This window comes from Ranitomeya variabilis, chromosome 7 (genome assembly GCF_051348905.1).
Source record: "Ranitomeya variabilis isolate aRanVar5 chromosome 7, aRanVar5.hap1, whole genome shotgun sequence".
In the NCBI taxonomy this organism is placed as follows: domain Eukaryota; kingdom Metazoa; phylum Chordata; class Amphibia; order Anura; family Dendrobatidae; genus Ranitomeya; species Ranitomeya variabilis.
In genome coordinates this window covers 12,193,405-12,221,158 of record NC_135238.1, presented here as the reverse complement: position 1 = coordinate 12,221,158, position 27,754 = coordinate 12,193,405, and the positions used below count along the sequence as shown (strand labels likewise).

General features: G+C 42.7%; 1 protein-coding gene across 1 annotated transcript; it reads right to left on the bottom strand.

Annotated features, from left to right (window-relative positions):
* Positions 1-6,307: 6,307 nt before the first annotated feature.
* On the bottom strand, positions 6,308-19,199 carry LOC143785333 (uncharacterized). The gene is made up of 4 exons (XM_077274085.1): positions 19,142-19,199; positions 10,248-11,081; positions 9,126-10,050; positions 6,308-6,548 (listed from the first exon to the last, which is right to left on the bottom strand). The coding sequence occupies exons 2-3, from the start codon at positions 11,064-11,066 to the stop codon at positions 9,235-9,237; spliced, it is 1,635 nt and encodes a 544-aa protein (XP_077130200.1). The 5' UTR covers positions 11,067-11,081; positions 19,142-19,199; the 3' UTR covers positions 6,308-6,548; positions 9,126-9,234.
* Between the last annotated feature and the right edge of the window lie 8,555 nt (positions 19,200-27,754).

Below are 27,754 nucleotides of genomic sequence, written 5' to 3'. Positions count from 1 at the left end.
TGTAGGATGGATTGGAGTGGTGCCAGAGTGCTAGAGGGGAGGCCAGAGAGTAGGAGGTTGCAGTAGTCGAGGCGGGAGATGATAAGGGCATGCACCAGTGTTTTTGCGGTGTCGCGGTCAAGGAATGTGCGGATCCGGGAAATGTTTTTGAGTTTGAGGCGGCAGGAGGAGTCAAGGGCTTGGATATGTGGCTTGAAAGAGAGGGCAGAGTCGAGGATCACCCCGAGGCACCGGGCGTGTGGGACTGGGGAAAGTGAGCAGCCATTGACATTGATGGATAGGTCTGGTGGAGGGGTAGAGTGAGATGGGGGAAAGACGATGAATTCTGTTTTGTCCATGTTCAGTTGTAGAAAGCGAGCAGAAAAGAAGGCTGAAATAGCAGACAGACAGTGCGGGATTTTGGTAAGTAAGGAGGTGAGGTCAGGTCCGGATAGGTAAATCTGCGTGTCATCAGCATAGAGATGGTACTGCATACCGTGGGATTCTATGAGCTGTCCCAGACCGAAGGTGTAGATGGAGAAAAGTAGGGGTAATTTGTAAAGCGCTGCGGAATATGTTGGCGCTATATAAATAAAATTATTATTATTATTATTATTAGGGGTCCTAGAACAGAGCCTTGAGGAACACCGACTGACAAGGGGCGAGGTGAGGAGGTGGTGTGGCGGAGGGAGACACTGAATGTCCGATCTGTCAGATATGATGAGATCCAGGAAAGGGCCAAGTCTGTGATGCCAAGTGATGAGAGGATTTGTAGCAGAAGGGAGTGGTCCACAGTGTCAAAGGCAGAAGACAGGTCCAGGAGAAGGAGGACAGAGTAGTGTCGCTTGCTCCTGGCAGTTAGTAGGTCATTGGTGACTTTAGTTAGGGCAGTTTCAGTTGAGTGATGGGAACGGAAGCCAGATTGTAATCGATCAAAGAGGGAGCAGGAGGAGAGGTGAGAGGACAGTTCAAGATGGATGTGTTGCTCCAGCAATTTGGAGGCATAAGGAAGAAGAGATATCGGGCGATAGCTAGACACAGAGGATGGGTCGAGGGAGGGCTTTTTGAGGATGGGTGTGATCTTGGCATGTTTGAAGGATGAGGGGAAGACACCTGTTGTGAGTGAGAGGTTGAAAAGGTGCGTTAGGGTTGGGATGAAGACCGTGGAAAGGTTAGGGATGAGGTGGGATGGGAGCGGGTCGAGCGTGCAGGTGGTGAGGTGTGATCTTGACACATACAATTGCGACAATCTCCCAGGTTCACTCATCGACAACTTGGGTACGTATTCTAAAATAGACTCCCACCTATCATCGTCTATTTCCCCCAATTCAGCCTCCCACTTCCCTCTGGCCTTTATAGGGTAATCTACTAGAAAGGTGTGCAGCAGATCACCGTACACTTCCGATATTGCCCCCTTTGTTCCATTGTTATTTAGTATAAAGTCCAACATGAGATCCGTCTGTATCACTATAGGCCCTCTCCTTTTTTGTGCCTGGAATGCGTGCTGAACCCGTCTGTATTGATACCACTTTAACCCCGGGAACTGAAATTCCTGCTGCAGCATATCAAAGGATTTAAGACTCCCATTATGAATCAATTGACCTATCAACCCAATGCCTTTTTCCCTCCACTCTCCCATTCCTTCCATATGGTTGAATTCTTGAAAAGAGAGGTTATCCCAAATAGGTGAAAACTCTGTGAATCTCACAACCCCCCTGATTCGTTTAAGCGTCTGCCATACCTTATGAATTAAATTTATGGTGTGAAAACAAGTCCCCAATTTCTTAAAGAGTCCTGCTTCTGGACCCCGGCTCAAGGGCCATATTCCAATAATGTATTCCAGACTGCTATGACCCTGTCCCTTCTCGAGCCCTTTCCCCCATCCCCTAAGATGCTGGCTCTGCGCAGACAAAAAATATAACCAGGGATTAGGCAGGGCAAGTCCCCCTTCATCTTTAGGTCTCTGCAGTATCTCTTGCCTAATTCTCGGACTCTTCCCACCCCACACCAACTCTCCGAATAATGATCTTAGTCTACGGAATCTGCTCAGTGGGATCCATACCGGAGAATTATGCAAAATATACAAAACCTGAGGCTTCACAACCATCTTGAGGAGATTCACTCTACCCACCACCGACAAATGCAACTTATTCCAAGCTGAGATTTTGGCTCGTATTTTGCCTATTATTGGCTCAAGATTAAGCTCCTCAAATCTTGTTAAGGGGAGAGTTACATGGATCCCTAGATATTTAAATTGTGAAACCACCCTTAATTTTGTGCCTTCTTCCACCTCCCTCGTACAATCCATTTCTCTATCCACCTGTAAAACACTCGATTTATCCCAGTTGATAATTAACCCTGAAATTTGCCCAAATCTTTCAATTAATGATATTACATTTCTTAAAGGTTCCCCAGGGACCTCAAGAAAAAGCAAGATGTCGTCAGCATACAGAGCAACTTTTTCTTCCATTTTCCCATACACAAACCCCTTCACTGTCTGTGACCTTCTAATAGCCGCTGCCAGTGGTTCCACCGCTATGGCAAACAGCAACGGAGACAACGGGCACCCCTGCCGTGTACCTCGAAACAGTTGAAAGCTGTCTGACAGCGCATTGTTCACTTTGATTTTAGCCACTGGAGAGGAGTATAGGAGTCTTACCCATGATACAAAGACTGGCCCAAACCCACAGCGACCCAGAACCGACCACAAGTAATGCCATTCTATACTATCGAAGGCCTTCTGTGCATCGAGGGAAACCACCACCCTCCTACCAGCATTCTCCACCGGTATTTGCATAATGAGAAATAGCCTTCTCAAGTTGATGGCAGTGGATTTATTAGGCATAAAGCCCGATTGGTCCGAGTGAACCACTTTTTCTATCAAACATAGACCATTATTGATTGATCTGTTCACCTTGAATTCGTTTATTTAAGAAACTAATCCAACCGTATCTAATATTTTTGGATCCGACATACCATAAAAAGTCTCAGAAATGGTGACACAAATAATTTTTTTTTTCACAAATTTCTGAATTTATTTTTATCATAGTAAACGTCATTATTTCATTGACCCGGAAAGTCATATTGACAGTTTAATTTTACAACACAATGAACGCTATAAAAATAAAATCACCAAAACCGTCAGTTGTTGTTGTTTTGTTGTCATCATCGTATTGTAAATGGTTTTTAGTGTTATTAATTATTCTTTATTTATTTAATTTTTAGCACAGAAATCAGAAGGTTTTCCTTGACTTCATGCATAGTTTCTGGCAGGGGCGGACAAGTGCAGCCGGTGGGATTGCATTGGGGCCCACAGGTGGAGGGGGGCTCCTGCAGGGCGGCTAACACTGATAGCAATCTGGTCTATTTCTGTGGCCCCGAGGCGCCTCGGGGCCCCTAGCCAGATTGCCCTCATGTGCGGAGGGCAGAGAGTGATCCCTGCAGCTCCGCTGCCTACAGAGGAGAATGGCAGCGGAGCTGAGCTGCAGGGATCCGTCCTGCTTCCTGTCTGACACAGCAGCGTGGCTGGATGACGTCATCATTCAGTGCACTTCTGTGTCAGACAAAGCTGCCGGCGATGACGATGCTGCTGCGGGGAATGTGCGGAGAGTGGTGCTGTGTGTGTACGGGGTAGAGATGTGTGTGTGGGTGGTGGATGTGTGTGTGTGTATGTAGCGTGCAGAAAGGTGAGTGATGTGTTTGTGTGTAGGTGGTGTAGAGGGCAATGATGGAGGTGATGGAGAAGGTAATGATGGGGGTGGTGGTGGACAGGGCAATAACAGAGGTGGTGAAAAGGGCAATGATGGGGGTGGTGGCAGAAAAGGCAATGATGGAGGTGGTGGAAAGTGCAATGATGGGGTGGTGGAGAGGGTCATGATGGTGGTGGGGGAGAGCAATCTTGGAGGTGATGGAGAGGGAAATTATCGGGGTGGTTGAGAGGGCAGTGATAGAGATGTGGAAAGGGCAATGATGGAGGTGGGGGGGAGGAAAGCAATGATAGAGGTTGTGGGCAGGGCAATGATGTGTGGTGGAGATGGTAATGATGTTGGTGGTGGGGGAGGGCAATGATGGAGGTTGTGGAGAGGGCAATGATTGAGGTGGGGTAGAAGGCAATGATGGGGGTGAAGGAGAGGGTAATGAATGGGGTGATGGAGAAGGCAATGATGGAGGTGATGGAGAAGGCAATTATGGAGGTGATGGAGAGGGCAATGATGGAGGTGGGGGAGAGGACAATTATTGGATACAGGGGGAGGACAATGAGGGATGTGGAGAGATTGGTATGGGAGGAAGGGGGACTTATAAAGGACGTATGAACAGGGGGAGGGGAGGAGGACGTTAGCTATAAATTAATGAATTGGGTGGTGTAGGAGGGTGTTAAGCACCTGATAGCATGCTCCCCCATCTCTCAATTCACTGTGATGCTATCGAGGACTAAAAATTTATTGTGGAGAGGAGGCGATAAGGTGCTTATGGCCCTTTATAATGACCTGAAAGGTGGGAGGAGATGCTGTCAGGGACTTGTAATGAATTGGGAGGTGGCGGAGGAGGCTCAGTACCTGATGACATCTTCTCCCACCCCAAATTCATTATGATGCTATCAAGGACTTATTATGAATGATGGGGACACAGGACAGGACTAAGGCTATGTGCACACGTCCAGGATTTGCAGGAGAAAATTCTGCTGCATATCTTAATGTGTTGGCAGGAAGAAAGTTGCGTTAAACAAATTTTTTTTTTCCACATTTTTGCCGTGCTTTTGTTACATATTTTCCCTCATTAGTACAGGTGAAATACACTGCAAGAATTTACATTATGCATTTTTTAATCTGCAAGGAAAAAATAATCAGCGTGTGCACGAGACGTCAGGGATCTCAGTCACGTTTCCTGTACTGTAAAACCTTCCATATATTCCGTGTGCACAAAGCCGAACAGGTAACTGGGCAGTCACAGACTGAATAATTTATATTATTGGGGGGCAGAGATTATAGGTAATGGGGGGCACAGTGCTGATTATCACTTTATGTTGTTAATGGTGTGTGACTAATAGTATATTAATGGTGGGGTACATGTCTGTATTCAGGGGGGAGACACAGGTATATATACAATGTATGTGACCTTGTTATTTTCAGGGCGGTGACGATCATCCTGACGAGTCGTGGCTGGGAGATGTGGACATGAAGGTCTGACCAGATGGAGAAGAAACAAGAGGAAGCGGCTCCAATCAGACGAGACGTCAGCAGTGCCGGGATGTAGATATTATTCTGTACTGTGTGACGTGGAGTGATAATGTTATCTGTAAAATCCCTTATTCTACATTCCCACATTTTTGTGATATGTCCGTGTGCTGCCAGGTTTTTTTTATTGGTTCGCACACGGGCTCGTAGAGTTTAATTGGTCAATTCACACATACATTAAAATCACAAATCTGAGATTCATGAGGGTCAGAGAATGTTCTTTCCTGATCCAATTTTGAGGATCAGAATAGGACATGCTCAATGCGTCTGTAAAAGCGTGCAGCACACCGACACTACACACGGATACAGGATTGTAGCCTTATATATAGCACCGTCCCTTAGTATATAGTGTACTCACTTATTATGTATAGCACCGTCCCTTAGTATATAGTGTGCGCAATTATGTATAGCATTGTCCCTTAGTATATAGTGTACTCACTTATTATGTATAGCACCGTCCCTTAGTATATAGTGTGCACACTTATATATAGCACTGTCCCTTAGTATATAGTGTACTCACTTATTATATATAACACCATCCTTAGTTACAGTTTCCTCTTGTATTATGTATAACAGTCCCTTACTTACCATCCTCTTTAGTTATATATGGTACTGTCCCTTATTATATAGCTTCTTCTGTTATGTACAGTGCTGTCTCTTACATAGTTTATTCTTGTTGTTTTTTGTTATGCACAGTGCCCTCTGTTGTCACATAGTCCCCTCTCTTGTTAGATATAAAATGACTGCTGATCGAGCAGTCGGTGACCAGACAATGAGTCCATCAGCTCCTCCATTGGAAAATAAGCTTTCCCATGCTCCATCAGCCATCAATGCATTATATATCAAACAAGACAGGACAGTGCATAATAAAAACAATCCAATATGTAAGGGATGGAGCTGTACATAACAAGAGAGGGCACTGTGCAATAAGGGATGGCAGTATACATAATAAAGGAGACTATGTGATGTATATACATGTATGTGTGAGAGTGTGGCTACAATATATATTATATACTACAATATATATATATATATATATATATATATATATATATATATATATATATATATATATAATCCTTGTCGCAATAAATGGAGGGAAGCCCAGACACAGGGGCCCCAAGCTGTCAGTGTCCACCCCTGCTTTCTGGTTATAGATTGAATGAAGCAGCTCTTTCTCCCCTCTTCCAGCAAAAGTTCTCAGCACAGCTTGAATGAGGTGTAGATATACAAATGATTATTGTTTTCTGTCTATACAGATGGGTGAGAGTTGAATCCCTTGATAAACATGTTTGATGTCTGTGATCGCAGGGTAACAAGTTTTGATTGATTTAGGCCATGTGCACACGTTCAGTATTTTTCGCGTTTTTTTCGCGTTTTTTCGCTATAAAAACGTGATAAAAACGCGAAAAAAACGCTTACATATGCCTCCTATTATTTTAAGTGTATTCCGCATTTTTTGTGCAAATGTAGCCTTTTTTTCCGCGAAAAAATCGCATCGCGGAAAAAAAAGCAACATGTTCATTAAAATGCGGAATTGCAGGGGATTCCGCACACCTAGGGGTCCATTGATCTGCTTACTTCCCGCACGGGGCTGTGCACACCATGCGGGAAGTAAGCAGATTATGTGCGGTTGGTACCCAGGGTGGAGGAGAGGAGACTCTCCTCCACGCACTGGGCACCATATAATTGGTAAAAAAATAAGAATTAAAATAAAAAACAGTCCTATACTCACCCTCGATGTCTTCCCGCCTCCACTGCATGCTGTCGCTTCGGTTCCTGTAGCTGATGTGCGGTGGAGGACCTGCCGATGACGTCACTGTCCTGTGATTGGTCGTGAGCGGTCATGTGACCGCTCACGTGACCGTGACGTCACGGAAGGTCCTGTGCGCACAGACCAGCTATAGGAAGAGGAGCCGGACGCCGCTGAGGAGATGTCTGGGTGAGTATAAGCATTTTTTTATTTTTTTTATTATTTTTAAACATTCTATCTTTTACTATGGATGCGGCATAAGCAGCATCTATAGTAAAAAGTTGGTCACACTTGTCAAAGAGTATGTTTGACAAGTGTGACCAACCTGTCAGTCAGTTTTCCAAGCAATGCTACAGATCGCTTGGAAAACTTTAGCATTCTGCAAGCTAATTACGCTTGCAGAATGCTAAAAAAACACGAAAAAAACGGAAAAAAAACGCAAAAAAAAAAATGCGGATTTCTTGCAGAAAATTTCCGGTTTTCTTCAGGAAATTTCTGCAAGAAATCCGCAACGTGTGCACATACCCTTAGTCCTTGATCTGGTACGGCAGATACATAGATGACACCCTGATAATTTGGGGGGGTGATGTATCTGCCGTACCGGATTTTATTGAATACATTAATGCCAATACTTATGGAATTAAATTCACCTATAAATGGAATCATAATGAGATATCCTTTTTGGATCTAGTTCTTTTGGGCCTGGAAAATGAAATCATAAGAAGCAAAACGCATGTAAAACCCCTCAGTGGGAACACAGTATTACATGCAAAAAGTAGCCATCCTAGGCACACCATCAAATCGATTCCAGTAGGCGAATATACAAGGCTTAAAAGAAATTGTAGTGAGACTGAATTCAGGGATCTCGAATTCGAAAGATTAGAAGCTAGATTAAAAGAAAGAAAATATCCAAACTGGACATTAAAGAGAGCACATAAAATAGTAAATGATAAACCAAGAGACAGTTTGCTAACATTGAATCCGGAAAATAAAAACAAAAAAGAGAGAACTAAACAAAAGCCATATATTTGTTTTCAATTCAGTACCGAATTTAATGAAATTAAAAAGATAATACACAACAGGTTGCCTATTTTGCGAGAAGATGATGCACTTTCTGAAATTTTAAAAGATGGCCTTAATGTGGTAGCCAGAAGAGCGCCAACTATTGGCAGCTCCCTGTCTCCCAGCTCTCTTCCATCAAAATCGCTTTCGAAAACCTGGTTAGAATATAGAGGCTTCTACAAATGTGGCGTTACCGCATGTAGCACATGCCGTCATGCGCTAACTAAAAATAATTTTCAAAATAAAGAAAAAACAAAAACTTATCAAATTAAAGATTTCATTAACTGCCATACCAGCAATGTTGTCTATAAAGTAGACTGCACTGTATGTAATGTATCCTATATTGGATGCACTACAAGAAAATTAAAAACCAGAATAACGGAGCATTTAAGGGATCTCACCAGTAGTAACGCCATAAATAGAAATACTTCAGCTGTTGCCAAACATTTTAATGTGTCCAACATGACTATTCAGGGAATTGAGAAAGTTAGTTTACCACAACGAGGTGGAGACATTAAAAGACGTCTGCTAACTAGGGAAGCGTTTTGGGTGTATAATTTACAAACGAGACACCCTGGTGGTTTAAACAGAAAAAACGAAATTATGTACCATTATTGCTAACTTTCCATTTCCTTTTTTTGTTTTCTTTTCTTTTTTCTGTGTGTTTTTTTTTTTTTTTTTTCAAAGTTTTTTTTTTTTTTTTTTCAAAGGTTTTTTTTTTTTTTTTTTTTTCTTCTTCTTTCTTTCTTCTTTTAAATCGTACAATGTTTCATGTATTTAATGTTTTATAAAGTTATATGAATGTTCCATTGTTGCATTGCTTGAGCAGGACTATTTCATTTGCCAAATCTGTGGTATAAGTCATGTGATCTGAACTCAGCATTGTATTGGTTCATTATTTTATAAAATAATCACTGTTTCTTTGTTGAAGCATGCATTGATTAAGATCGGCAGCGATCGAAACGCGTTGCATGGGCTCTGTACCCCCACATTTGTACTACAGCAAGGATCTATTATGTCACTGGATTTTAACCATTAATAAAGAATCTCTTTTATTGGAGCTGGAGCACCTTCTGTTTCTACTTTGATTGATTTAGGGTTGGGTTTTCAATCAACTAAAGTTAAAAAGAAGCTATAAAGACATTGCGCCCCGTACATATAGTGCACGTAGAAGTATAACAATAGATCCAGTTTGATCAGCGGCTATTAATCTTTTGGTGTTAGTTTCCTACTGAGGACAATCCCAAATTTGTCTCTGAGTAGAGCTGGAATCTCCTCCTCAGTGACTTCTTGTTTGCTCTTCACACTTCCACCTCCTTTTGTGTACTCCGTACTTATTAGTCGGTGCCCCATGTATGTCAGTTGTCCATGTGGGAGCCGTAGGGAACAAAAGCTTTTTTGGACAAAGAATGAACTTGGTGATGTCTGGTAAAGTTCACACAGCTCCCGAAAATCCTCAAATGTCCTCTCTTGGAGTGTGAACTTGTAGAGACTCTTCCAGACTTCTTCCTCCTTCCTCTGTAAGTGCCACTCATCTTCATCTACATGTAACCGATAGACACCACAGTCCTGTTCCTCTTCCCAGCCGGCCTCCAGAGGAAATGGTTCCATGATTCCGTCCCCAAAACCAACATCACACAACCATCTCCTTCCCTCGAGGTCCACCGTCATCATCATATGAGAGAGTGGAGATTCATAAAGACCAGTAAATTTGTTCTTCACGCTGCTCGATAACACTCGTGGCTGGTAGCCCAATTGTTGCAAGACCCAAAAGAAAAGACCATTGTTCTCGAAACAGAAGCCTCCACGCTTTCTCAGGACAATCTTCTCATAAATCCATTCAACGTCCAGAAAGATTTTCTCCCCACTGTGGATACTGAGGCTCTCAAAGGGAACAGAAAGCACATGTTGGCGATGTATAGTCCGTAATTTAGAAAGTGATGGCGTCTGGGAAACTGCAGCGTAATCTGCAATTCCGATTCTCTGGAGATAGGTGTTCAGGTCCAACTTAGACGAAGAGTCCTATAAAAAAAAATTAAATCGATCAATCAGCTGGTTCAGTTTTCCTAAATTGGGTGTCAATGTCTAATTTGTGAAGTACCATTTTTTAGATGGCTGGTTCCTCATTACCAGGAATAAGATCAGAAGAAGACCATGCATTACATGTATTACATAACTATTGTCATTTTTAGCAACATGTCAGCAATCATGAACCTTACCAGTTGATGTGTCTTTGGTATGACAATATCTTCATCCTTAGGAATTAGTTTTCCACTCAGGACAATCCCAAATTTATCTCTGAGTAGTCCTGGGATCTCCTCATCAGTAAGTTTTCGAGTGGTCTTCACACTTCCACCGCCCTTGGTGTACTCGGTGCTGATAAGTTGCCTTCCTATATACGTCAGTCTTGCTCGTGGGAGTTGTAAGGAACATAAGGACTTTTGCACAAATATAGAACTGGGCGACGTCTGATGATATTCGCACATTTCCCGGAAATCCTCAAATGTCCTCTCCTCCAGGGTGAACTTATAGAGACTTCTCCAACCGTTTTCTTCCTTCCTCTCCATGTACCACTCATCTTCTTCTACGTGTAAACGATACACACCACTGTCCTGTTCTTCTTCCCACCCGGCCTCCAGTGGAAACGGCTCAACAAAAGATTCCCCAAAGCCGACATCACAAAGCCATCTTCTTCCCTCGAGGTTAACTACCAATATCATGTGGTCAAATGGGGGACCAAAAATGTCAATTATTCTGTTTCTCACCTTTGACGAAAATACCTGTGTTTGGTAGCCCAGTTGTTGGAGCACCCACAAGAAAAGACCATTGTTCTCATAACAGAAACCTCCTCGTCGTCTAACTACAATTTTGTTGTATATCCATGAAACGTCCAAGATAATTTTTTCTCTACTATGTATGCTGAGACTTTCTGTGGGTACAGAGTGTACATGGTGGCGGTGTAATTCTCGTAATGCTGAGAGAGAAGGATGTCCAGAATTTGCCAAATTCACCCTCTGGAAGTACGCATTCAAATCCATTGTGTGGCAAGTGTCCTGTAAGATAATATAGCCACACAGTTATTATTATTCCAGGATCAATAAATATAACTACTATAATACTGCCCCTATGTGCAAGAATATAACTACTAAAATACTGCCTCCTATGTACAAGAATATAACTACTATAATACTGCCCCTATGTACAAGAATATAACTACTATAATACTGCCTCTATGTACAAGAATATAACTACTATAATACTGCCCCTATGTACAAGAATATAACTACTATAATACTGCTCCCTATGTGCAAGAATACAACTACTATAATACTGCTCCTATGTACAAGAATATAACTACTATAATACTGCTCCTATGTACAAGAATATAACTACTATAATACTGCTCCTATGTACAAGAATATAAATGCTATAATACTGCCCCTATGTACAAGAATATAACTACTATAATACTGCCCCTATGTACAAGAATATAACTACTATAATACTGCCTCCTATGTACAAGAATATAACTACTATAATACTGCTCCTATGTACAAGAATATAACTACTATAATACTGCTCCTATGTACAAGAATATAAATGCTATAATACTGCCCCTATGTACAAGAATATAACTACTATAATACTGCCCCTATGTACAAGAATATAACTACTATAATACTGCCTCCTATGTACAAGATTATAACTACTATAATACTGCCCCTATGTACAGGAATATAACTACTATAATACTGCCCCTATGTACAGCAATATAACTACTATAATACTGCCCCCTATGTACAAGAATATAACTGCTATAATACTGCTCCTATATACAAGAATATAGCTACTATAATACTGCTCCTATGTACAAGAATATAACTACTATAATACTGCCCCTATGTACAGGAATATAACTACTATAATACTGCTCCTATGTACAAGAATATAACTACTATAATACTGCCCCTATGTACAGGAATATAGCTACTATAATACTGCCCCTATGTACAGCAATATAACTACTATAATACTGCCCCCTATGTACAAGAATATAACCGCTATAATACTGCTCCTATATACAAGAATATAGCTACTATAATACTGCCCCATGTAAAGGAATATAACTACTATAATACTGCTCCTATGTACAAGAATATAACTACTATAATACTGCTCCTATGTACAAGAATATAACTACTATAATACTGCTCCTATGTACAAGAATATAACTACTATAATACTGCTCCTATGTACAAGAATATAACTACTAAAATACTGCTCCTATATACAAGAGTATAACTACTATAATACTGCCCCTATATACAGGAATATAACTACTATAATACTGCCCTTATGTACAAGAATATAACTACTATAATACTGCTCCTATGTACAAGAATATAACTACTATAATACTGCCCCTATGTACAAGAATATAACTACTATAATACTGCTCCTATGTACAAGAATATAACTACTATAATACTGCCCCTATGTACAAGAATATAACTGCTATAATACTGCCCCCTATGTACAAGAATATAACTACTATAATACTGCCCCTATGTACAAGAATATAACTACTATAATACTGCCCCTATGTACAAGAATATAACTGCTATAATACTGCCCCCTATGTACAAGAGTATAACTACTATAATACTGCCCATATGTACAAGAATATAACTGCTATAATACTGCCCCCTATGTACAAGAATATAACTGCTTTAATACTGCTCCTATGTACAAGAATATGACTACTATAATACTGCTCCTATGTACAAGAATATAACTACTATAATACTGCCCCTATGTACAAGAATATAACTGCTATAATACTGCCCCCTATGTACAAGAGTATAACTACTATAATACTGCCCAAATGTACAAGAATATAACTGCTATAATACTGCCCCCTATGTACAAGAATATAACTGCTTTAATACTGCTCCTATGTACAAGAATATAACTAATACTGCCCCTATGTACAAGAATATAACTGCTATAATACTGCCCCCTATGTACAAGAATATAACTGCTATAATACTGCTCCTATGTACAAGAATATAACTAATACTGCCCCTATGTACAAGAATATAACTACTATAATACTGCCCATATGTACAAGAATATAACTACTATAATACTGCTCCTATGTACAAGAATATAACTACTATAATACTGCTCCTATGTACAAGAATATAACTACTATAATACTGCCCCTATGTACAAGAATATAACTACTATAATACTGCCCCTATGTACAAGAATATAACTGCTATAATACTGCCCCCTATGTACAAGAGTATAACTACTATAATACTGCCCATATGTACAAGAATATAACTGCTATAATACTGCCCCCTATGTACAAGAATATAACTGCTTTAATACTGCTCCTATGTACAAGAATATAACTACTATAATACTGCTCCTATGTACAAGAATATAACTACTATAATACTGCCCCTATGTACAAGAATATAACTGCTATAATACTGCCCCCTATGTACAAGAGTATAACTACTATAATACTGCCCAAATGTACAAGAATATAACTGCTATAATACTGCCCCCTATGTACAAGAATATAACTGCTTTAATACTGCTCCTATGTACAAGAATATAACTAATACTGCCCCTATGTACAAGAATATAACTGCTATAATACTGCCCCCTATGTACAAGAATATAACTGCTATAATACTGCTCCTATGTACAAGAATATAACTAATACTGCCCCTATGTACAAGAATATAACTACTATAATACTGCCCATATGTACAAGAATATAACTACTATAATACTGCTCCTATGTACAAGAATATAACTACTATAATACTGCTCCTATGTACAAGAATATAACTACTATAATACTGCTCCTATGTACAAGAATATAACTACTATAATACTGCTCCTATATACAAGAATATAACTGCTATAATACTGCCCCGTATGCAGGGCCGTATTTGCCAGTAGGCACTTGAGGGCACGTGCCTAGGGCGGGGCCATGTGGGGGGCGGCACCTGAGCAGGTGCTTGTGTTTTTGGTTTTTTTTGTAAAGTCCGGTCTGGGTGGGGTCACCTTAAGGCTTAAGCCCCCCCCCGCGCCGCCCCCCCCCCCCGCCGCTGCCTCCTTGCCCATACACAGTATGATTGATGCATACTCACCTCACCTGCTCCAGCGACACCTGGTCTGCTCTCAGTGACTGCACCCTTGCTGTGTGAGCGGTCACATGGTACCGCTGATTAAGGTCATGAATATGCATGCATATTCATGACCATAAATGAGCGGTACCACCTGACTGCTCATACAGGACGACGAGGGTGCTGCGCCGGGACAGAGCACAGAGGTGGAGGATTCCGTTCTCTGTGTGAGGTGACAGCCAGGTGAGTATGATGACAGCCAGGGACGGGGGGAGCCGGGGAGGAGGATCGTGGAGCCCGGCAGGCGGCAGCCACAAGATAGATGGGGAGCGGTGGGGCAGGCAGCCGATGAGCCACGCATGGGGGGGGATGGGAGATGACGAGCCAGAGCCACCAATGCCACCATGCATACAGGGAGGGAGGGGGAGATGAGCCTGAGCCACCCCTGCATACACGGAGGGGGAGATGAGCCACGCATATGCAGCGCCCCAGAGTCCTGGTCGTTGCAGTACTATGGCTCCGCCACTAAGGGGAGCTATGGTGCGTCTGATGGCACTGAAGGAGTTCATTTGATCAGGTATCACAGACACCAATACATTTCACAGTCGGGCCTCCGGGGGGAGCTAAGGGTTCTATTCACTAGGCCACTCCTCACATACTGGTAAAACTGGGGGTCAGGCAGGAAGTCAGATGAGAAAGCCGACTGGATGGGAACCAGGCAACACCTTGTGGCAGAGGGTGTTGTGGGGGAAGATTCCGTAGGGTCTCTGTCAGGGGTGGGATCCTGACAGAGGCCTGGCAACTTGAGAGAACGTCACGGGACCGTGCCTGCTCAGCATAGCGGCGGTGCCCAAGGAAGGACTAGAAGCGAGATAGATTGTGCTGAGTGAGAAACGAGATCAAAGCAAGAAGGAGAATTCCAGTAGGAGTCGTGCTGTAAGACCGAGGCAACATCCTACTGAGGCGCACAACCGGCGGCCGGAACGCCGAGGAAGTACAGTGCTTCAAGCCATACTTCAAACCTACGGCAGTACAGTCAGTTACAGGCGGGCTGTCTCACCCAGACCCAGGAAGACCTAGGGAGGTACCAACAGGAGTGGGGCGACGCTAGAGTCCCGGAAGAGCTCCGAGTCTCCCCGTCATACGGGTGCGTCCTAACCGTAAGATCAGGGGGACGTAAAAAGGGAGAACATTACAGTTGTGAGGGAACACGAGAAACAGACACAACAGTTGTGGGGACTTTCCGTAAGCACAGCAGGGAAGGACCGCAACAAATAAGCGCAAGAAGGTAGGCACAGATTTCCACCTGCAAGGAGAACTCTGGAGGTGCCATCGGACCGGCCGGACTTGCGCAGCCTGGTAAACCGTATTCTGGACTGATGACCCGGAGATCTTCAGTAAAGAGGTAAAGAGACTGCAACCTGGTGTCCTCGTTATTTACTGCGACCGGCCCTTCATAACTACACCACCATTCACCACTCTTTCACTGGACGTCTCCCACTGACTGACAGGGCCACGGACCGGGTCTAGCCACCGTGAAAACCCCCAGAACAGAGACTCAAAGAGGCCCGGTACCAGGTACCCCTCGGCCCTGCGGCAGTGGGGGCGCTCCACATACAGGGGTGGATGGGAGATGAGCCAGAGCCATCATGCATACAGGGAGGGAGGGTGAGCTGAGCCATGCATACATGGGGGGAGGTGGAATATGAGCCATGCATATGGGGGGAATATGAGCCATGCATACAGGAGGGGGGGTCATTATACAGTATGGAGAACTGTGTATGGCCATTATACAGTATTGAGCATCACGTGTGGCCATTATACAGTATGGGGCACTGTGTGGCCATATTGTTTCGTTTATAATTATTGTATATAAAACAGTGTGATAAGCAGTGCTAAATGGCTGTGTTTGGGACGTGGATATGGGTGTGACTAGTTGTGAAATGGGTGTGGTCAGAGGCGTGGCCTAAAATTTGCCGCCGCGCTACACGTGCCGCACACTTTATACCTCCTTCCCAAGTTGGGAGGTATGGTACCGCATTTGCCAGATCATGGCAAGTGCCGCAAATCCCATAGGGAATGAATGAGGCCGAGGTTGCTGTAAGTAATCCGTTACGCGGCACATGCAGAAAAACTGCCGGATCTGCTGCAAAAGGCGACTTTCACATCAGCGAGTCTTGCTAAAGTCACTGCCGATAGTGTCATACTCACCAAAGGGGGAGGCAGCGCTAAAAGTGCCTAGGGCAGCAGAAACCCTAAATACGGCCCTGCCCGTATGTACAAGAATATAACTACTGTAATACTGCTCCTATGTACAAGAATATAACTACTATAATACTGCTCCTATGTACAAGAATATAACTACTATAATACTGCCCCTATGTACAAGAATATAACTACTATAATACTGCCCCCTATGTACAAGAATATAACTACTATAATACTGCCCCCTATGTACAAGAATATAACTACTATAATACTGCCCCCTATGTACAAGAATATAACTACTATAATACTGCCCCCTATGTACAAGAATATAACTACTATAATACTGCTCCTATGTACAAGAATATAACTACTATAATACTGCTCCTATGTACAAGAATATAACTACTATAATACTGCCCCTATGTACAAGAATATAACTACTATAATACTGCCCCTATGTACAAGAATATAACTACTATAATACTGCCCCCTATGTACAAGAATATAACTACTATAATACTGCCCCCTATGTACAAGAATATAACTACTATAATACTGCCCCCTATGTACAAGAATATAACTACTATAATACTGCCCCCTATGTACAAGAATATAACTACTATAATACTGCCACTATGTACAAGAATATAACTACTATAATACTGCTCCTATGTACAAGAATATAACTACTATAATACTGCCCCCTATGTACAAGAATATAACTGCTATAATGCTGCCCCCTATGTACAAGAATATAACTACTATAATACTGCCCCCTATGAACAAGAATATAACTACTATAATACTGCCCCCTATGTACAAGAATATAACTGCTATAATACTGCCCCTATGTGCAAGAATATAACTACTATAATACTGCTCCTATGTAAAAGAATATAACTGCTATAATACTGCCCCCTATGTACAAGAATATAACTACTATAATACTGCCTCCTATGTACAAGAATATAACTACTATAATACTGCTCCTATGTACAAGAATATAACTACTATAATACTGCCCCCTATGTACAAGAATATAACTACTATAATACTGCTCCTATGTACAAGAATATAACTACTATAATACTGCTCCTATGTACAAGAATATAACTACTATAATACTGCCCCGTATGTACAAGAATATAACTGCTATAATACTGCTCCTATGTACAAGAATATAACTACTATAATACTGTCCCTATGTACAGGAATATAACTACTATAGTACTGCCCCTATGTACAAGAATATAACTACTATAGTACTGCCCCTATGTACAAGAATATAACTACTATAATACTGCCCCTATGTACAAGAATATAACTACTATAATACTGCTCCCTATGTACAAGAATATAACTACTATAATACTGCTCCTATGTACAAGAATATAACTACTATAATACTGCCCCTATGTACAAGAATATAACTACTATAATACTGCTCCTATGTACAAGAATATAACTACTATAATACTGCTCCTATGTACAAGAATATAACTACTATAATACTGCCCCCTATGTACAAGAATATAACTACTATAATACTGCCCCCTATGTACAAGAATATAACTACTATAATACTGCCCTTATGTACAAGAATATAACTACTATAATACTGCCCCCTATGTACAAGAATATAACTACTATAATACTGCCCCCTATGTACAAGAATATAACTACTATAATACTGCCCCCTATGTACAAGAATATAACTACTATAATACTTCCCCCCTATGTACAAGAATATAACTACTATAATACTGCTCCTATGTACAAGAATATAACTACTATAATACTGCCCCCTATGTACAAGAATATAACTACTATAATACTGCCCCCTATGTACAAGAATATAATTACTATACTACTGCCCATATGTACAAGAATATAACTACTATAATACTTCCCCCCTATGTACAAGAATATAACTACTATAATACTGCCCCTATGTTCAAGAATATATCTACTATAACACTGCCCCTATGTACAAGAATATAACTACTATAATACTGCCCCCTATGTACAAGAATATAACTACTATAATACTGCCCTTATGTACAAGAATATAACTACTATAATACTGCCCCCTATGTACAAGAATATAACTACTATAATACTGCCCCCTATGTACAAGAATATAACTACTATAATACTGCCCCCTATGTACAAGAATATAACTACTATAATACTTCCCCCCTATGTACAAGAATATAACTACTATAATACTGCTCCTATGTACAAGAATATAACTACTATAATACTGCCCCTATGTACAAGAATATAACTACTATAATACTGCCCCTATGTACAAGAATAGAATTATTAGTCTAGATTATATTAATCTCTCATTTAATATATTTTTCCTGTTACAACATGAGCAGTATGACATATATATATATATGAGTCTAGGTTCCTTTAGATATGTTACAAGGCAGGCCAGTAGATATTATCTTCCATGTGTTATCTTGTGTCCTCAGAATCCCCGGTTAGTCCGGTTTCCTGATCTGTTCCTCTCCTTCCTGCTTTACCGATTTCTACTTTTCAGCTCCATTACTACAGAGCGGAGCTGCATTCTAGCTGTATATAAGGGTCAGAGTGGGATACAAGCTGCGTCACAGCTGTATATAAGGCTCAGAGTGGGTTACAAGCTGTATATAAGGCTCAGTGTGGGATACAAGCTGTATATAAGGTTTAGGGTGGGATACAAGCTGAGCCTCAGCTGCACAGAAGTCCACATGTCCCAGATCACCCACCTTCAAAAGTTCTTGCAGGAGTGGAAGCTTCAGGGTGAAGAGTAGTCCTACGACTTCCACAGATACAGTACAGAGTTCACACTTGTGGATAAACGTCAGAGCAAGTTCAGAGCAGGACGTTTTCTACTGGACGGTTATCGAGCTGTTACGTGATCGCTGGTTTCCTGCCAAGCCGCCTCTGAACTTCAGATAAAATTTAAACAGTGTCCTGACGATACCAGGAATATGTGTCTTCGCAGGGTCGGACTTTGTTCTCTTCATTTTTTTGAGCCAGGTCCTGCTCTCCTTCAATGGGTGGATGTACAGTGCTTTCAAGAAGTCTTCATACCCTGTGAACTTTTCCCCATTTACAAACTTAAATGTATTTTATTGGGATTTTATGTGATACCAACACAAATTATTAAGTATTTGTGAAGTGTAAAGGAAATGATACAGGGTTATCTAATTATATTGCAAACAGAAATTTGAAAATTGTGAGGTGCATTTGTATCCAGTCCCCCTGGATCAGTAAATTGCAGGACCACCTTTGTAGTCTTATTGGGGTCTGTCTCTCCAGCTTTGCTCATCCAAAGGTGACATTTTGTCCCTTCTTCTTTGCGTACTCGCTATCGTTCAGTGTTATTGGATGGAGACGTCTGTTATCAGTAATTTTCACGTCTTGTCACAGGTTCTCTGGGATTTGGGTCTCGACTGTGATTGGGCCATTTACACACATGAATATATTCTTATCTAAACCATTCAATGTAGCTCTGGCAGGATATTTCGGGTTGTAGTCCTGCTGAAAGGTGACCATATGCACCAGTCTCAAGTCTTTTGCAACCTCTCACAGGTTTTCATCCAGGATTGCCCTGTATTTAGCTCCATCCATCTTTCCATCATCTCTAACCAGCTTCCCTGCCCCTGCTGAAGAAATGCCTCCCCACAGCAGGATGCTGCTACCACCATGTGTGACGATGGGGATGGTGTTTTCAGGGTGATGTGCAGTTAGTTTTCTGCAACATGTTACGTTTCAAATTTAGCTCAAAAAGTTCTCATCTGACCAGAGCACCTTCTTCCACATGCTCACTGTGTCCTCTACATGGGACTTCTTATGGCTTTCAATAATGACTTCTTCTTGCCACTCTTCCCTAAAGGCCAGATTTGTGTAGTATACGACTAATAGTTGTCCTGTGAGCAGATTTTCACCCCTGAGCTGTGGATCTCTGCAACTCCTCCATTGACCATGGGCCTCTCTGCTGCTTCTTTAGTTAGTGCTCTCCTTGCTTTGGATGTCAGGTTAGGTGGACGGCCATGTGTTGGTAGGTTTGCAGTTGAGCTATACTACATCAATTTCTGGATGATGGATTGAACAGTGCTCGGTCTGATGTTCAGAGCTTGGGCCATTTTTATAGCCTAACACCACTTTACTTTTCTCCAAAACGTTATCCCTGACCTGTCTGGTGGGTTCCTTGGTTTTCATGATGTTCTTTGATCCTTAATGTTCTCCATTAAACCTCTGAGGCCTTCACAGGACAGTTGTAGTTATACTGAGAAGATATCACACACGGGTGGACTAAAGGTACTAATTACATGACGTCTGAAGGCAATTGGTCACTTACGATTTCATTTAGGGGGATCAGATTACAGGGGGCTGAAGACAAATGTACCTCACAATTTTCTGATTTATATTTTAAGATATTTACAAAACCATTTATTATTTCCTCTACACTTCACAAATAAGTGCTATTTTGTGTCGGTATATCACACAAAATCCATATAAAATACAGTTAACTTTGTGGGTGCAATATGAAAAATGTGGAGAAGTTCACGGGTATGAATACGTTTTTAGAACACTATATACGAGGTCTGTAGACTGCTGTCAGGATAGCAAAGGATATACATGAGCTCTGCAGGATAACAGTATATACAGTGGGGAAATAAGTATTTGATACACAGACGATTTTGCAAGTTTTCCCAGCTACAAAAAATGGAGAGGTCTGTAATTTTTATCGTAGGTGCACTTCAACTGTGAGAGACACAATCTAAAAACAAAATCCAGAAAATCACATTGTATGATTGTTACATAATTAATTTGCATTTTATTGCATGAAATAAGTATTTGATACAGTATAAAAATAGAACTTAATATTTGGTACAGAAACCTTTGTTTGCAATTACAGAGGTTCAGACGATACCTGTAGTTCTTGACTAAGTTTTCACACACTGCAGCATGGATTTTTGCCCACTCCTCCATACAGATCTTCTCCAGATCTTTCAGGTTTCAGGGCTGTCACTGGGCAACATTGTGTTTCAGCTCCCTCCAAAGATTTTTTATTGGGTTCATATCTGGAGACTGGCTAGGCCACTCCAGGACCTTGAAATTATTCTTACAGAGCCACTCCTTAGTTGCCCTGGCTGCGGTCATTGTCATGCTGGAAGACCCAGCAATGACACATCTTCAATGCTCTTACTGAGGGAAGGAGGTTGTTGGCCAAAATCTCTCAATACATGACCCCGTCCATCCTCCCTTCAATATTGTCATCTTGTCCCCTTTGCAGAAAAGCACCCCCAAGGTATGATGTTTCTCCCACCATTCTTCACGGTTGGGACAGTGTTCTTGGGGTTGTACTCATCATTCTTCCTCCTCCAAACACGGTGAGTAGAGTTGATACCAAAAAGTTCTATTTTTGTCTCATAAAACCATATGACTTTCTCCCATCCATCCTCTGGATCATCCAAGATGGTCACTGGCGAACTTCAAATGGACCTGGACATGTGCTGGAGTGAGCAGACGGACCTTGCGTGCCCTGCAGGATTTTTCATCCATGACGGCATAGTGTGTTACTAACGGTAATGTTTGAGATTGTGATCCCAGCTCTCTTCAGAAAAACTAACAGGTTTGAAAGTGCCAGAATTCTTGCTGGTTGGTCGGTGATCAAAAACTTATTTCATGCAATAAAAAGCAATTTAATTATTTAAAAATCATACAATGTGATTTTCTTTTTTTTTTATTTTAGATTTTGTCTCCACCTCGGTTTGTGGATGGTACACCGACATGCGTAGCTGTTTAACCCAGAGCATCTTACATGGCTCCCTAGTCACCTTGGACATAAAAGGAGTCCCCTGATCGGTTAGGATCTCCTTTGGTAGCCCAAGGCGACAAAACATTACAAAAAGCTCGCTGGCGATTAGTTTTGCCAAGGTGTGGTGAAGTGGAATCGCCTCTGGGTACCGTGTGGCATAGTCCACTACGACTAGAATATGTAGATGGCCACGGGCAAATTTCACTCTAGGTCCCACCAGATCTACTGCTATCCGCTCAAATGGTACCTCTATAATAGGCAGAGGTACCAGTGGACTCCGGAAACCTGTAGTGGTTGAGGTCAGTTGACACTCGGAACATGATTCACAATATCTCTGCACCTCAGAATAAATCCTAGGCCAAAGAACCACTGCAGAATACATTCTTGGGTTTTCTTTATCCCTAAGTGTCCCCCCAGCATGTGTCTGTGTCATCTCTAGCACTACTCGATGGTACGTCTGGGGCACTACCAGCTATTCAACCACTTCATCCCAGATTTTATCCACCCCGTATAACAAGTCCTGGTGGAGGGCCATGCGGGGGAAACTGCCTCTGTACTCGGTTGCTGAGCCACCTCATTTATTTCTATCACCCTTTCTCGTGTCCGGGTCAGAGTGGTATCCTGGAGCTGAGCTGTCCCGAATGTACCAGTGGACACTTCCAGCTCAGGGATCGATGGAGTCTTCTTGACCTCTCCTGGCAAAACCTCTACGGGAAACCTATCGGGGTGACACTCTGTTCCTAGGTTGGTGAACCCTATGGCAGGCTTGGTATCTTCGGGTTCAGCGCCCGGAATAACTTTTACACTGGAAGGCTTAATCCTGTTCTCCCACAGGGACCAGAACAGGGGCAAGTTTCTTCCCAATACAGTCCCATATGGAAGGGTCTTCACCACTCCCACCACATGTTTTATCTCTCCACAAAAAGTAATCTCCAAGGTCGGGTACTCTCGAAGTTCACCATTTATACAAACCACGCCCACATTCTTTCTAGTGGGTTCCAAGCCTGAGTTCAATGACCCATGTACTAGTGTCACTAGGCTTCCTGAGTCCAAGAGGGCCTTGGCTTGGTGTCCGTTTATGCGAACCTGGCACAGATGAGGCTCACCCGCCGTAAAAACGGCCCGGGCATACATCAACACATGCCAAGTAAACTTGCAATCAATAAGTTCAGCTGTCAGGGGGCAGTTGGCAGCCACATGTCCTGGCCCTTGGCACCACCAACACCTAATAGCTGCAGCACGAATGGACCCTGGGACCAGTTAAGGGGAAATGGGTCTTTTGTCACTCTCACTTTTGGGTACCCCCTCAATACGGGCTCGGTCCTGATTGGTCCCAGCAGAAGGTCATGGACTTTTACCAAGCTCCTGGGCTGGCGGGGCCCAACGTGACAGCCGAAGTGGAGCAGTGTCCCATATAAAGTCCTGAGTGGCCGTAAACCACTCAATCAGTCCAACCACCTGGTCCAGATTGCCCGGGTCCCCTTGCCCCACCCAATGCTGTACGGCTGCAGGCAGAGCCCTCACGAGCCAGTCGACCACCACCCTCTCTACCATCTGGAAAGAGGATAAGGTCTCAGGCTGAAGCCATTTTTTTAACCAGCTGCAACAAGTCATATGCCTGAGACCTGGAGGGACGAGACTCTGCAAAGGACCACTGGAACACCCGCTGAGCCCGCAAATATGTATTAAGCCCCAGTCGGGCAAAGATCTCAGCTTCTCATAGTCTAATGCATCATCACGACTGAGGTCCAAGTAGGCTTCCTGGACATCTCCCATCAGGAAGGAGGCCATCACTTCAGCCCACTGGGACTTTGGCAAGCTCTCCCGCTCTGCTGTGTGCTCAAACACGGTGAGGAAAGCCTCTATATTGTCCTCAGGACTCATCTTCCACACACAAATTATACAGGATGAGGAGGACCCTGAGACTTTTAATCTTTCCATAAACATTTACAAAAATGGAACTATCATGGTACAAGGAAGAGAATCCAAGATGGAGGAATTTCAACAACAATTCCAGCACATTAAGAATCAAGTTGAAATTCAAACCCTGAGGCAGGGAGGAAGCATAACCACTTCTGATCAGATCACAGCAGACAGAGTAACTAGCCATCCCCCAGCCCCTTCTACATTACAACCCCCCATGGATAATATACCCAGAGGCTGCCTGTCCCAACTAGAGAGTGAGTTTATTCAATTTAAAGAGGAATTTCAAAGAAGCCAAGGTGAGAAAAATGCAAATGACCAACTGAAGGAGGAATTATCAAGGCTGAAAAGAAATCAGTGTGAAATGCAAAGGTCACTTCAAAGACTGCAGAAAGAAAATGCATACCTCAGAGAAGAAATAACACAGCTAAAATAATCAAACCTGCAACAAAAGCCAGAAAGGGCCCCTCAAAATACAAGCAGTCCCCCAAAACCAAGGCCCGCACCAACCATCTCGGTGCCTGACACATCACAGACCAGCGATAGCCCCAGCCAGAAGGAAACTACACACAACCCCAGCAATAAAAGTACAGCCCCATCCACACAGCAAATCAGGGCAACCAACACCCCTGAACCCAACACTGCAAAGGAAAATCCTACCCTCAATCCCAGCAATGAACATACAGCCTCATCTTCACAGCAACCCAGGGCAATCAACAGCCAAGGACTCAAGGACACACAAAAAACAAACAGCCCAAATAAAACACTGGGCCCTGACATCGTCCTAATAATAGACTCAAACAAGAAATACCTGGACACTAAGAGACTGTTCCTGGGGGCATGGGTCACAAAAATCCGCTGTTCTACAATCGCACAAGCAGAGAAGGTGATCAATAACCCATACGTCACAGATCCCACCCATCTCATATTACACACTGGCCCAAACGATATTCAGACAGCCACCCAAGGCCTATCAAATCTCGCAATAGCTGCCCAGCAAAAATTTCCCAGATCCAAAATAATCCTGTCGGCCCTGCTTCCAAGGAAAGACATAGACCAACAGGTAACCCAGCAAATCAACTCAGAGCTGTCCGCCAGTATCGCCTTAACACCAAACATTCAACTGGCAAGACACCCTGAATAACTCTCCATCACCTATACGACGACAGAGCCAGAGAGCTTAAGGACATCGTTCTAAACAGACCTCGGAGACCACAAGCAAGACACCCACCAAACAGATGGCACCCCGCAGCGATCTGCAGTGAGAGCCCACAGAGAAGGCAGAGGTACTGGAGACCACAAACCCCACAGTGGCAACACAAACTAAGGCCGGCGTCACACTCGGCGTAAGACAATACGGTCCGTATTTTACGGCCGTAATCTGTCCGTAATACGGAGAAATGTTCCCAAAATAGTGATCCGTAGGCAGGGTGTGGCAGCGTATTTTGCGCATGGCATCCTCCGTATGTAATCTGTATGGCATCCGTACTGCGATATTTTCTCGCAGGCTTGCAAAACCAACATCTAATGGATTTATGTGCTCAAATGTTCGGGAAAACATATATACAGTATATATATATATATATGTCATTGAGACACATATATATATATTCTGTATTTATATTTACTTCAGCGCGATATCTGTGAAAAGTCGGTAATTCAATTGCCGGCTTTTCATTTCTCCTTCCCAAACCCGACATGATATGACACATGGTTTACATATAGTAAACCATCTCATATCCCCTTTTTTTTTGCATATTCCACACTACTAATGTTAGTAGTGTGTATGTGCAAAATTTGGGCTCTGTAACTGCTAAAATAAAGGGTTAAATGGCGGAAAAAATTGGCGTGGGCTCCCGCGCAATTTTCTCCGCCGGAGTGGTAAAGCCAGTGACTGAGGGCAGATATTAATAGCCTGGAGAGGGTCCATGGTTATTGCCCCCCCCCTGGCTACAAACATCTGCCCCCAGCCACCCCAGAAAAGGCACATCTGGAAGATGCGCCTATTCTGGCACTTGGCCACTCTCTTCCCACTCCCTGTAGCGGTGGGATATGGAGTAATGAAGGGTTAATGCCACCTTGCTATTTCCTTCAGTCGCGGTGATGCGCCCCCTGGTGGATGTCCTCATATGACCTGGAGCGTGGGAAAAAGTTCCCAGGCTGCAGTTCATGAGAACATCCAGCAGGGGCGCATCACCGCGACTGAAGGAAATGTAGGTCAATGACCTACATTTCCTTCATTCGCCGGGGAATTGCAAGCACGAGCACAGCTGCATTTGCAGGGCTCCTGCTTGTAAATTATTTTAACCCCTTCAGATGGATTACCTCGTTGGACGTGACAGATCATCGGAAGGTATGTATATTGTGTGTTTATTGTTTTGCCAAGCGAGGGTCTGCAAATGGATTGAGAGAGCAATAAAATATTAAAACAACCGCTGTGTTTATTTCATTAAAATACTTTTTAATCATGTGTGTGTGTGTGTTTTTTAACCCTTTCAAACAATTGGATTAATAATGGATAGGTGTCATAATTGACTCCTCTCCATTATTAATCTGGCTTAATGTCACCTTACAATAGCAAGGTGACATTAACCCTTCATTACCCCATATCCCACCACTACAGGGAGTGGGAAGAGAGTGGCCAAGTGCCAGAATAGGCGCATCTTCCAGATGTGCCTTTCCTAGGGTGGCTGGGGGCAGATGTTTTTAGCCACGGGGGGGGGGGGGGCAATAACCATGGACCCCCTCCTGGCTATTAATATCTGCCCTCAGTCACTGGCTTTACCACTCCGGCGGAGAAAATTGCGCGGGAGCCCACGCCAATTTTTTCCGCCATTTAACCCTTTATTTTAGCAGCTACAGCGCTGAAATTTTGCACATACACACTACTAACATTAGTATTGTGGAATATGTAAAAAAAAGGGGGATATGAGATGGTTTACTGTATGTAATCATGTGTCATATCCTGTCGGGTTTGGGAAGGAGAAATGAAAAGCCGGCAATTGAATTACCGACTTTTCACTAACACCGCTGCGTATTTCTCGCAAGTCACACTGCTGGTCCGTGTGGAATCCGTATTTTTCTCGCCCCCATAGACTTTCATTGGCGATTTTTTGCGCAATACGCTGACAAACGCAGCATGCTGCGATTTTGTACGGCCGTAGAAAGCCGTATAATACTGAACCGTAATATACGGCTGATAGGAGCAGCCCCATTGAGAATAATTGTGCCGTTTATTTTGCGAGTTTTACGGACGTATTTTCTGCGCTCTTACGTCCGTAAAACTCGCCAGTGTGACGCCGGCCTAACAGAGGGCAGCAACGTGGCAGAAATAAGGACATTGTTCAACACATTCTGTAAAACATGCCACCTAAATCCACCACTCGAACTGTTTTGTCCTATGAAAATCTTTCTCCATTATAAGGTATATCGATTAAACATGACATCCTTAGTTATCAGCAGCTGGTACATTCAAGGATTGAAAGCTTCAGCTTTTGGGTCCAAGATAAACAACCCAAACTTCAAACAAAGGCTAAAGAACATTGACATCCAGATCTTCCTGGAGACATGGGCCCCAGCAGAGGCGGAATCCTTGGCACCCCTGGGATACAGGGAATTATGTGTCTCT